Raw genomic sequence first — 12,440 nt, forward strand, 5'->3', positions numbered from 1 at the left:
TTCCTGGTCTGCACGTATATTCACAATTCTATCTGCAAACGAATGCTAGTTTCAAAGAGCTGTGGGCTCAAGACTTGCATTTGCCCTTTTGTAATTTGAGCTTTATAGCGTTCAGCACAACCTTGAAACCTTATAGTTGGGGCACTTAGGGACAGAATGGCGAAATTGTACGTTATCTCATTTTGCCCCAGATCCTAAGATTTTTCGCATTAATTCCCACTAGGAAAAAGATTTAAGTGTCCCTTGGTCATGCCCATCTACCAGGATGCAGGACTTCCTGCAAAGAAGAAAAGAAGGAATTTTGCATTGTTATCACAGATGAGGGGAGGATGTTAGTCATTCAGCCTGTGTGTCTGTTGTTAACTTACATGGTTCCTGAGCTAGGATAATCCAACTGCAATTCTGATTGTTTGGGTACTTGGCCGGGTACAGAGGAGAGGAAATGGCTGCACCAACTGAATCAACTTCCAAGACACTTCCACATTCTTTGGAATAAAAGATACAAATGAACATTAGTTAAGCTGTGTATAAAACTGGGCCTGGAACCACAATGAATTTAGGCCTTCCTTAAAAATCTTGCATGCACAGATGCTGACAATATGTGGTGAGGCTGCTTTCTGGAATCTCCCCAAATCACTTCCCATAATGGTCAAATATCCACTTCTGGGTTTTTAAAATAACAATATGAAGCTGCTTTTTATTGAGTCAGACGGTTGGTCCATCAGTGGTTGGCAGAAGATAGTTTGCAATCTACTGACTTAGATTTCTAGGTACATCAGCAACTGTTTCTCACTCTTAATAGTTTGACAAAAGGTTGCTTTCCTCTGAATTAGATTGCTGAGCTAAAGAAAGCTTTGAGGGGAGCCCGGATATTGCAACTGGGTTGTTGGCAACAATGTTTTTTCTTTTCTTTTAACTTACTAGGTTTTTCCTTGAAAGGTTAAGAAAGGGAGACACAGGCTGGCATTTAGATAGCAATTGTATCGTGTTGCCTGCATGCATGATGAGAACTGGTAACACAATAAACACCCAGTCTGGAAGTAACCCTAGTTAGGACAAGAATTAAAATATATTCACGACAGTGAGAAACTTGCCTTCAGTGAATTGAGCCCTAAAGCCTCTGAGATGGACAGTGCTGTCAGAGCGAAACCGTACAAATATGGTATTTTGGGTGGACAGGATAGGAGAAGGTCGCTGCTGCCCACAAACTTTGCGAAGAAGTGGAGCTTCAGCACTGGAACCATCAAACACCTATAGAGCAGAGCAGTATATATGATTAAGGTTAAGAACCTCAGAGCAGCATTGCTTATCTAGCAAGGCGAAAATACACACTATGAGAATATTGTAACCATAGTCTGGGCAGCAAATAAAGATAGCCAGTTACATCCAAATAGTACATGTACTGTATTAATATCAGGTTTCAGATGTGATATTTGAAGTTATTCATGTGTAGGAACCTGAGACAGACTTGATTTGTTGGTGGGGAGATTATACAATGTAGTATCAAGCAAGTGTTAAAAAGGTAAAGGGACCCCTGACCATTAGGTCCAGTTGCGAACGACTCTGGGGTTATGGCGCTCATCTCGCTTTATTGGCCGAGGGAGCCTGTGTACAGCTTCCGGGTCATGTGGCCAGCATGACTAAGCTGCTTCTGGCGAACCAGAGCAGCACACGGAAATGCCGTTTACCTTCCCGCCAGAGCGGTACCTATTTATCTACTTGCACTTTGACGTGCTTTCAAACTGCTAGGTTGGCAGGACAAGCAAGTGTTATCCTACACTTAATTTTCCTTATTGCAAAATGTCTCTTGGGGAAGAGGGTTTGTTTCATAGGCACTCCAAATCAGCCTTCAATGTGCATCCTGAATTTGTCAGGATGTGATTGAATCCCACGCCAAAATAGTGGCAGTCTGGAAGCCACCAGAATTATTGCTGAAATTGATGCTTTACCAGGGGTTGTAGCTGATATGTGTTGCTATTTGTTGCTATTTAGCATTTTTAGCATGGCTTCAGATTAGTTTCTTTTTGTGTACACACCAGTGGGCATTGACAGAGCATGGAAGGCTTTGCCCTATGCAAAGGTTTTCACACCTTGTCAAGAGATCAATTAGGAATAGCTTAAGGATTCTAGGGAAAATTTATAAATGAACTTAAAGACCACTGTAAACAGTTAAAATCATTAGTGGGATTGGAATATCACTTGTAGTTTAATAGTGTTTTGGATATGATGGAGATGTAAAAGATGCAGGAGGAAATGATTAATAATAGGACCCACAAAGGGGAGCATGGAGGTCCAGGAGATTCCTTGGAATCTTGTTTTTATTATTTATGTTCGATATGGGATTGTAACATTTTAATCTGAAAAACCAAACAAATAAATAAAAATAAAAGGGGGGGGAGGGAGAGGAAGCTTAAGGATTCCAATTGGTGTGAAGCTGGTTTGAAAAAACAATGCCCCAAACAGTAGTGTTTTATAACAAACTGCAAGATGCATATGCATTTTGTAGAATGATGTGCAAACACAGATTAAAAACCGAGCAGTGGAATTGCAGTGAGTACACAGTAAGCAGCAGTGTGATCCCAGCTGAGCTGAGTTACTCCTCTGGCAATTCTCACTAAACAGGGAAAGTCAGTGGAGAATTACATCTTATTTCGTGGAATAAACCTTTTTTTTCTTCAGAATGAGTTTTATGTGGTGTGTCAGATTTTGCCACATCCTGGAACGCCACTGAAAACTGAGTTTCTTCAAGAGGCATGATAAATTGCAAATCTCGTCATGTGTGGAGCTGGTGGGTAAAAGTCACAATGGGGTGAGTCAGGCCCCTTTGCTATCAGCAAACTGTGACTGTCAAAATGTCATAATTTTGCAATGCTCATTCTCTTGTCTCTTCATTATTATTATTTTTTTGCAGGGATAGAGGCAGAAGAATGAGGGAATCTGGAAGTTGGGCATAATGCACTTTTCTACAGCGACCAGATTTCCTCGCTTCCCCGAAAAGTGCCTCTTGTTCTTGAGCTCATGCCCTAATCATCTCCAAATGCTGGAAAGCCTGACCAAAGTTGCCGCTTCAGATTGGCTGGCTACAAAGCACATGAGTGAAATGTACAGAAATTGGTACATTCAGTTTGGTGATTTTTATAACTGTGCTTTCCTGGAAACAACAAACAGTGTAATTTACCACAAATACTCCACCCATATGCATTTTGCATAAGCATCCTTGAGTAATCAGAAACATGGGTACATTATTAAGTCAGAAAAGGTATCTCTCTCTGTGTGTGTGTGTGTGTGTGTGTGTGTGTGTGTGCATGTACACACATGCAGGGTGGAGAGACTGGAAAGAAAGGATAGCTACTATTGCTTAGTTTTTGGGTGGGGTCTCCTCTCTTTCCAGCCTGGGGTGGTGGTGGTGTTTTGTGTACCATCTCTTGTTCTTCTGAGAGAATGGCAGCTGGTCATTGGTTGTGAGGCTGATGAGAGTTGGGGTTCAACAACATCTGGAGGGCAACAGGCTAGCTACCCTGAGCAAGAGATGAGGATCAAAAGGGAAGGGGTTGCCTCACATGAATCCAGAAAGCAAATCATATTATTACTGTAAATGAAACAGGGTGGAAACCTACTTGGAACATCTCTTCCTATAACACAGGAATATAAGCCACCTTCTTATTTGCTTATATTTTAAATTCCTGATGACTTGAAATATTGCTTATAGCTTTCCAGATTAGCCTGCACTCTATGTTCTCTTAGCTTATATTGCTAAGTTGAAACACAACTCAAAACTAATCGGTTCCAGTTGTTGGAAGAGAATGACTCATAGCTTACTGGTATTGCAGACCACAGAGCAAATCTCAGTTTGCTCGGTACTTTTTGTGGTTGTTAGAACCTAAAACATTATAATTTTTTTCAAGAAGTCTGCCAACATGTACAGTAGCTTCCGAAATGACCCTTAAAAAAACAGCAACTTTGATTTTGCTCATCAAGTGAAGTGAAGGAGCAGGACCATGATATGATACAATACTGTCTTTCCATCATGCACATGACTGACATGGCTGTTTTTGTACATTAGTACCAAGATAGAAAGTGCTACTCCTGCAAGATCATCTGGGTAAACTACTCATACAAGTGGCTCCACTGACATCCTGGGCACCACCCATGTGAATAAGTATCAGAGGAATTAGCACAGCACAATGATGACATTTCTCTTTAAAATTTCTCCCCAAACTATTATTTGCACTAACAGCAGCTTCGCTCCTAGGCAAATAGCAGCTGGTGGGGGGAGGACAAGTTTCACTGAGACATGGGAAAGTGTTTTTCTTCTTCCTTAAAAAATAATCATCTCTCAGTACTCACTGCAACATAGTCATAGTTACATGAACGATGAGATTCTATTTCAAAGTCTGTGAAGTTCAGCAGAACACGGTGGCCCCCATCGACTTGAATGACCCAAGAGCAGTCACTGCTATTGCTGTAAGGCTGAGGATAGTTGGGAGAATGGATTTCACCGCTTGGAGCTTGGAAAACTCCTCCGCAACCTAGAAGTGAAGGTAATGGATGCCCATTTGAGAAACCTGCATATTCTACAGAGAGTTCAAATGACTATCTGTGCTACATGTTGTACATAGTGCAATGTACTGGCAAAGCCATTAACTCCAGAAATAAATGCAATCCTGTTTATTAGGCTGAAATTGAAACAACAGTCCTAGCTTCATTAACGGGACTCCACTAATGGGCACTTTGGTGGGCATCGAAGGCAATGAAAGTTTGCCCATTGTGCTGGCTGGCTGGCAAGAGGGTAGGAGTGGGATTCTGCATGGCCTCAGTTTCTCTGGGTTACGCGATGTGCAGCAGCTTCAGGACACAGCACAGGCACTTAGACAGGGAAGTGTCTCTCCACTGCCTGGACAACTAGGTGTCCCTCCCATTGCTGGCCTGGGGCATTCGGCTGCCTGAGGTGAACAGCGAGTTGGCGCTCCCTCCTGCTTCCTTGTACAGAAGCCAGTGAGAAAGGCAGTTGACTCTTACTTCTTCATGGCCAACCGGACAGCACCCTCTACTGCAAAACCCTGGCAGGAGCTCTGGATTGGCCTCACCCCTTCTTTCCCCTGGTAAACAACAGTGATCCACCTGCCAGGAAGCTGGGGCAGCACCTCTGCTCCACCCAGTGAGTCACTTCTGCGCCTGCCTTTTGTATGGAAGGCCACACAAAAACCAAAGGTGGTTTTTTTAACACATAGTCCTCTCTCCAATGTCTCTCCACAAAAAGAGGAGACATTATCATAATCTGTGGGCACGTTTCAGCCAAGACGTGAAGCAGGGCTGGTGAGTGTTGCGTTTCAGCAGTATATACTGCGTTTCAGCAGTATAAGCACAGGAAGAATGAGCTAGCTCCATGGCGCCACACTTGTACAAAGTATTGTTGTAGTGTGCTAGGAGAATTTGGAGTTCAACATAACTCTGGGGTGTTGTCTTCCGCACTGCCTCTTCAGCTGCTCACAGGCCTAACATTAAAAGTACATTTTAAGGAAGTGTTGAAAACAAATAAAATAAATAAACAAAGTTAAAGCACATGACTCCCTGCCTAAAGAAATCTGGGAACTGTAGTTTAAACACACACACACACACACACACACACACACACACACACACATTCATTCTCACCTCCAGGTATCTCTTGCCAAGTGGCATTGAAGCCCCTTCCATTCACATATCTGTCTGCCTTGAATCGGACTGAAACTGCATTTCCAGTGCTAGAAACATGTAGAGGATTTTGTAGCAATCTGGGGGCACACAGCTGGGCCAACCTGGGAGAAGAGAAATCAGGCCCACCATAGATCTAGAAAGAGAATAGAAACAGCAAAAGCAAGACTTGCTTTTTAAGGAGGAAGCAACAACTATCAAAAGCAACTAGCGTCCCATAAAGAAAGTAGATTTAACATTTCATATGAATAATAAAAATTGGAAGTCAAAATAAATGTACGGAGCTGAATGAGGCTGCATGACATTCCGCTGCCTATTCCAGCCTCCCTGGGATCCATCATTTGTGCAGAGCTCCTGTGATCTCCTACATGTGATGTGATGCCGATCCAGAGATATAGCCAAACCTCAATCCTGTGCTGACTTACCTGAGAGTAAGTCACATTCAATTCAACATAGAGACGTGCCCTGACAGTCTCCCACCTCCAGTCCCACTTTTGATGCCCTTGAATAGGCTTTAGAAGATTTCCCCACAAAGATGTGGAAAGGCAAGGGCCAAGAAAAGTGTGTATCAGGGTACACTCATCCTCTAGGCTTTGGGGTGATGCTGGTTTGCCCTACATGGCAGGTCAGTTATGAAGAAACTTGCCAGGTTAGCTGCTTTAATATTTCTGTAACATTTCGGTAGGAACAGTTAAATGCCGTGGATTAATGTATAATGCATCACCTGCTAAAGGTCTCAGATTAACATATTTTCCGAGCTAAGCAAAGATTTTTAAGCTCTCCAAGGCCTTTTAACAACTTTTAACATTTTGTAATATAACTTGACATCCCTATTTATGCCTGCTTTATTACTGCTGGTCCATGTTTTAGTGGTAGCTGGCCAGGTTTCAGCTCTTTTCAGCTTTTTTAATATGAGCTACATGGCTTTTATTGTCTCATTTTATTTGGGATCTTTATGTCGTGTCTGTTTTTGCACTATTCTATGTTACTTTCATAAAAAGCTAATTGTTGTATGTCGCCTAGAGATCTCATGTTATGAGATCCTGGACAAGTGCAAATAAGAAATAAATCATTCCAACTGCAATATTTGAACTTAATATTTTGGGGCTCTGGTTCTAGGAGTTGCCTGGATTTTTTTTACACTTATAGCCCCATCCTTGATGGGCTTCCTAATTGTGTCAAGCCCCTACCCATCATCAGAATCTCCCGCTTTGGGGCTGCTCTTCAGATAGTCATGGGCAACATGTGGTGGTCTGAGGAAGGAGCTACAACATTGGGAGTGGGCTAAAAGTGTGGCCCTGATCCAAAGTGATAATGACAATGTTCTACATGCATTGGGAAAGAAAGGTTCCCAGATATTGGGGAAGCTTCTAAGTGTGTTCGGTGGGACCATATAGAAGTCCCCATTGGATCTTTGTGTTCAACCTTTGTGGTGTTTTCATGTGTGCCCCGGTGTTCTCCATACACTTTTAACCTTTGTGAGTTCAGGCAAATGCTCCAAGAGAGCATCACCACACAACTTAAAGCACGTTCAACACACATTTAAAGCATATGACTTTCCCAATAGAAAATTGGGAAGTATAGTGTATTAAGGGTGCTGGGAACTGTAGTTCTGCAAGGGGAGAAGCTTTTGTTCCCAGGATCATTTAAGGGAAGTTGTGCGCTTTAAATGCACTTTGCATGTGCTTTAAGTTTATGGTGTGCGTCTGCCCATTGTTAATCAAACTATCCTCTAGCATAGGAGTAGCCAAAGTGGTACCCTCCAGATACTACTGAACTTCATCTCCCATTGTCCTTGATCAGTAGCCATGCCAGCTGAGGCTGATGGGAGTTGCAGTCCCACCATATCTGGAAGGCACTATGTTGAGTACTCCTGCCCTAACTGCTATAGTTATGGGTGTTTGTGTACATAAATACAGTACAAAGAGATTATGATGATGATAACTGTCTATTACTTAGGATTATACTCACACAGAAAATCAGGCTAAACCCAACTCAGCATTCTCATTTTCATTATTTAATAAACCTTAATACCCCTGAGGAATGATATTGTGGTAATAATTTGAGAACTGCTGCAAACACCTCTCCATTGTACATTTAGTCAGCTGCATATTTAAACCCCCAAAGGGATTTTCTTTCCAACTCCTAAGCCAAGGTTCACGAACAGATGTTTTGCAAAGTGAATCAGTCCCATAAGTCCTAGATATATATATCAACAATATTCCTTTTGATTCATTCCATTTGAATGTAACTGTCACAAGGAGATGTGCTCCACCCTGCCATGCCTTTCCTATACGAATTATAGAAAATAACAGTCCCGTGTTTTCCCAAGGAAAATACTCAGTGGAAAGAACAGGGCAGCCCCTCCAATTCCATTGGTTTGAATAATGAAAAATGTAAAATAATAAGCCGTCACTGAACCATGATATTCCACACACCCCACAAAATGTATACAGATAATTGAGCATATCTTACTTTAGTTTAGTGGCTCAAAGGTCAGAATATATGCTTTCATTTGAAAGAGTAGCAGCATTTTGGCTTCTCGACTAGAGAAAGGGCATGTGATTCGAACTTATAATCACTCCTCTGTCCTATCGGTTCTTGAAACATGGTGTGGATATTACAGAAATGAATGGAACTGCTGTTAAAAGGAGATCTTTATTAAATAGTTGGCCTTCAGTCTGGAGATGGCAATGGGGGTGTGGGGGCAGAGCCAACATGCTCGTCTCAGCCCCACCCCTGTCCCAGTATGGAATTTCCATATTTCTATAAAACCTATTATATAAGGCACCTCCCATGTTCTGTACTATTATCACAGCCAATCAGGGCATGGTGGGCAGCGTTATACAATGGGTGAAGGAAGGGCTTGTTATGATGCTGAGCTTTCTTGATCACCTTAGAAGGTTCTGGAGAAAGCGAGCCTGGACACTTGAATCCTTTGTGTGTACAGATCATCAAATGGCTGCATACCCTCCAACATTCCTCAGCTGAAAATCGGGAGGTGTGTCACACTAACACACAAGTCAGCTGGCTTGCATGGAAGCACGGCACCAAAAGATGTGTGTTGCTGCTTGAGTCTATCTGGCAGCTGCTTGCTCCCTTCCTCCACCTGTGTCACACCTTAGGCTACCATGACAGTGGTGGTGGTGGCTTGGGTGAAAGCAGAGAGGGGCCGGCAAGAGTGTTGCATGTATCTGCCACCTCCACTTCAGTGGGGAACTGCTTCCCCTGCTCGTGAGGTTCCTACTTCACAAGGGTTCCAATGCATACGCAAGCCCTGGCTCATCTTCCAACCCGAGCTCAGTGGCAGAAGGGCTGGAGGGGGGAAATGAGACATTCCAGGATCAAAACAGAAGTTGGGGTGGCTTCTGTAATTCCAGGAATGTCCTGTGAAAATAGGGACACTTGAAGGGTACAGTATGTGTCTGTACCTCTTTTAAGCTGCTTCTACTACTAGTAATGACAAATCAGAGGAAAATCAAGATGGGAAGCTGCATACGTACCATGTATTTAAATCACATGACTTCCCCCAAAGAATCCTGGGAGTTGTGGTCCACCCCTCACAAAGCTGTAATTCCAGCGACCTGGACAAACTACAGTTCCCAGCATTCTTTGGGGGAAAGTCATGCACTTTAAATCTGTGATGTGTATAAAGCCAAAGATCGTGGCATGCTGAAGCTTAGTGTTCTGGGCCTCCCTCAAATTTCTAGCAGGGATCCTATGAGTATCTTACATGCTCAGGAGACATGTCATTTCACACACACAAGGAAGAGTTGTCAATTGTGTTCTGTTTCAGCACAGTGAATCTAACATACACTGCCCTGAGAAAGAGAACTAAGCCTCCAGACTTCTTCCTTCCCTTGGACTAAGAGAAAACTTGCTGTGCGTCTGCTTTAAGTGCCCTGCCATGAAGCTGTACATAGCCATGTTAAGAAAACTTGTTATGCTAACGACACCATTCCAGAGCCTGAATCAGTAGCCAAGTTCCAACAGATAACACGCTGGTTTCTAATGACTCCCTGCCCAGTTACAACACTTCAATCCCATCCCATGCCATTACTGGAAAGTCCACCAGCCTTCAAGAACAGCTTTTAATTGGCCCAAGAGGCTACAGGAAGAAGGGGGGAAATGTGAAAGCCCTCTTGAATGAGTGGAACCCCATTTGCAATGCTCTGGACTCAAGCCTCCATCCACAATGCCCTACTTGGTCTTGGTCCTAATATCTTAAAAGCATGATGTGTAACCAGTTGTCGTTAGGACTTGCAGCTTCCATAAAGCCCAGCCAGCATGGCCAATGACCAAAGGTGATAGGAATTGTGGTTGAATGACATTTGGAGGGCCACATATTCCCAGTCCCTTAAAAGCAGCTGAATTGCTTGCAAATCAAAGGGGGGGAAGAGGGGAAAATGGATTATTTGTGGGTAGACCCTACTGGAAGGGTGCAATACATTTGTATTTTTCTTATCAAGGCAAACAGCAGTGAGGGCAATTTTTATCTGGAAAACTGAAGAAAGAGAAAGGGTAAACTTCCCCTTTCCACACCCTGCTTCCAATCTGGATTCCCCCACTGCTACATGGCTGCTATTTCAAAAGAAAAGTTTTAAAAGATTGAGCAGGAGCTGTGCATCTGAGTCATCGCCTCTCGCTTGGTCCTTAATTGGTTCAATGCCCTTTCGCATCAACCACTAGTTTCACAATTGCCTTTTGTACAGTTTCAAAAAATGCAAAGGCTATTTCAAAAGCCAAGCGATTGAGGAGTGGCTTCTCCCCCCGACCCCACGCCTTTTGCTGCGGATGCCAATTCGTCAGATGCTTTCACAAAGGCTGGAGCAGAGACAAGCCAGACTGTTTCCATGACAGAAAAGAAATATTTCATTTATTTTTTTAAAAAAAGTTTGGTTTTGGCTATAAAGGGGGGTGAAAAACCTCCAATTGTTACCACATGAATCCCTCATGAGGGGGAAAAGCTGCAGGAAGCTTAAAAGAATATTGGGGTGTGGTCCATGCAGAAGAGCCATATGCCAGAATAGAATGAAAAAAAGCTGCTCACGAGTCGGAACACCCCTATGGAGAGAGGGGGGGGGAATAGCTCTCTTCCAACAGATCACACAGAGGGTGCAGCACAGATCAATAAAGCCCGTGGTTTTAGTCTGGCTTTTGCCATTTGCTTCTGCTCTGCTAGTTCTGTTTATTGTGACAATCAAGCCGGCATTCCAAAGTTATGAGCAACAGAGAGAGGCCATTTCATATGGCCGGCCATCCTCGTGGTGCAGATTTCAATGGGTAAAACTGGCCCCCGCTGAGATCTGACTGTTCTCCCCGAGAGAGAACAGAGAGGTTCAGGCAGAAGTAAATATGCAGCTTTATCCTGCTTTGCCTGACTGAGAAGGAGGTTGAGAGGGAGGGAGAAGAATACAGTGTGCAGAAGGAGGGTGAGGTGGAGCAGGAAAGGATGCCGCAAAGCTCTTTCACGTCTAAACTGCAATGCCAACTTGGTGTTGCTGCTCTGAAGGACTGAGAAACGGTCAGCAAGTTGAAAGTTCTGCCGAGCAATCATAACATGGTGATTATGACAGATGCGGGTGATTGCAAAGTGTCACTGGAGGAGAACCAGTTCCATGGAAAGAGTGGGAAGGGTCTGGTCTTACACTGGAGATTGCAAAGTTCCTGTGCTATCATCTCTTCCTGTTATGTACTAAGCTTGGATCCTAGAACAATAGGCAGGTAGGATCCTAGAATGCAACAATTGATTGGTTTGCAGTAGCCGCCCAATCAGGTTTCAGGAGGACGTTAATCATCCTATTAGGCTGGTAGGATTGTAGAATGCAACAACTGATTGGCCTGCAGTAGCAGCCCAATCAGGCTTCAGGAGGGAAGCAGAATCAGCCAATCAGACGGGACTCATTGTGTAAATAATGCATATAAAAGCCTAAGGTTTTGGGGGAAATCCAATCACTGTTTTACACGCTGCAATAAAGAGCATGAAATCACTGCAGGACTCTGAGTATATTTCACTTCCCTTAGTCTCCTCCTCTCTAGGCTAAGCAGACCTATCACCCATTTCTCAAAGGACTTGTTCTCTAGAGTTCTCACCCTCCAGGGCATCCTCCTCTAAACATGCTCCAGTTTGTCAATGCCATTCTAAAGACGAGGCACCCAGGAACGGACACATGACTCCATGGAGCTGTTCTCTTCAGTTGTATATCATCAGCTTATCTCTCACCCTTTGAGTCTTCTGAAGCCTCCTATCTTCAAAGCACCCTCGCCAGTGACTCCTACTATCACAATCCTCATATCAAATTTCTCTGCTCTTTCATCTCCAGACTCATTAAATAGGCCATCTCAATCTTCTTTACTGGGATTCCTCTTTTAATCTACTTTAGCCTACTTTTTTTTACTATTTTGCTTGCCTAAAATCATAGCTAGTAGGCAGAAACTTTTACTGCCTCTATTCCCCACAGATCATGCTAGTACAACACCAGAACTAGCCATTATTATTATTATTATTATTATTATTATTATTATTATTATTATTATTATTATTATTATTATTATTATAAAATTCAACTTGGAAGTTCTTCCATTTTAAAAATAGCACTGGTACTTTTTTCTGCAGACATGCAGTGGTCAAATACCAGATGTCAGCTTACAGTTGTTCCACTTCTGGATCAACCTAGGAATGGTTGCGAAGTATGATCTTCATTTATGTCCCTTGCCTGACTGAAACATAATGATGGCTTGCTTAG

At 43.1% G+C, this 12,440-nt stretch overlaps 1 protein-coding gene across 1 annotated transcript in view; it reads right to left on the bottom strand.

The window, feature by feature from the left end:
- The window catches only part of CUBN (cubilin), a gene marked incomplete at its 5' end in the record, with an annotated part of 135,617 nt that overhangs the window by 51,331 nt on the left and 71,846 nt on the right, over positions 1-12,440 (bottom strand). The window contains 4 exons of the mRNA XM_081163387.1: positions 369-485; positions 1,095-1,251; positions 4,348-4,529; positions 5,656-5,830. Coding sequence (XP_081019513.1) covers positions 369-485; positions 1,095-1,251; positions 4,348-4,529; positions 5,656-5,830 — 631 coding nt within the window. The remainder of the gene's footprint in view (positions 1-368; positions 486-1,094; positions 1,252-4,347; positions 4,530-5,655; positions 5,831-12,440) is intronic.

This window comes from Podarcis bocagei, assembly GCF_964188305.1.
Source record: "Podarcis bocagei genome assembly, chromosome: 12".
Lineage (NCBI taxonomy): Eukaryota > Metazoa > Chordata > Lepidosauria > Squamata > Lacertidae > Podarcis > Podarcis bocagei.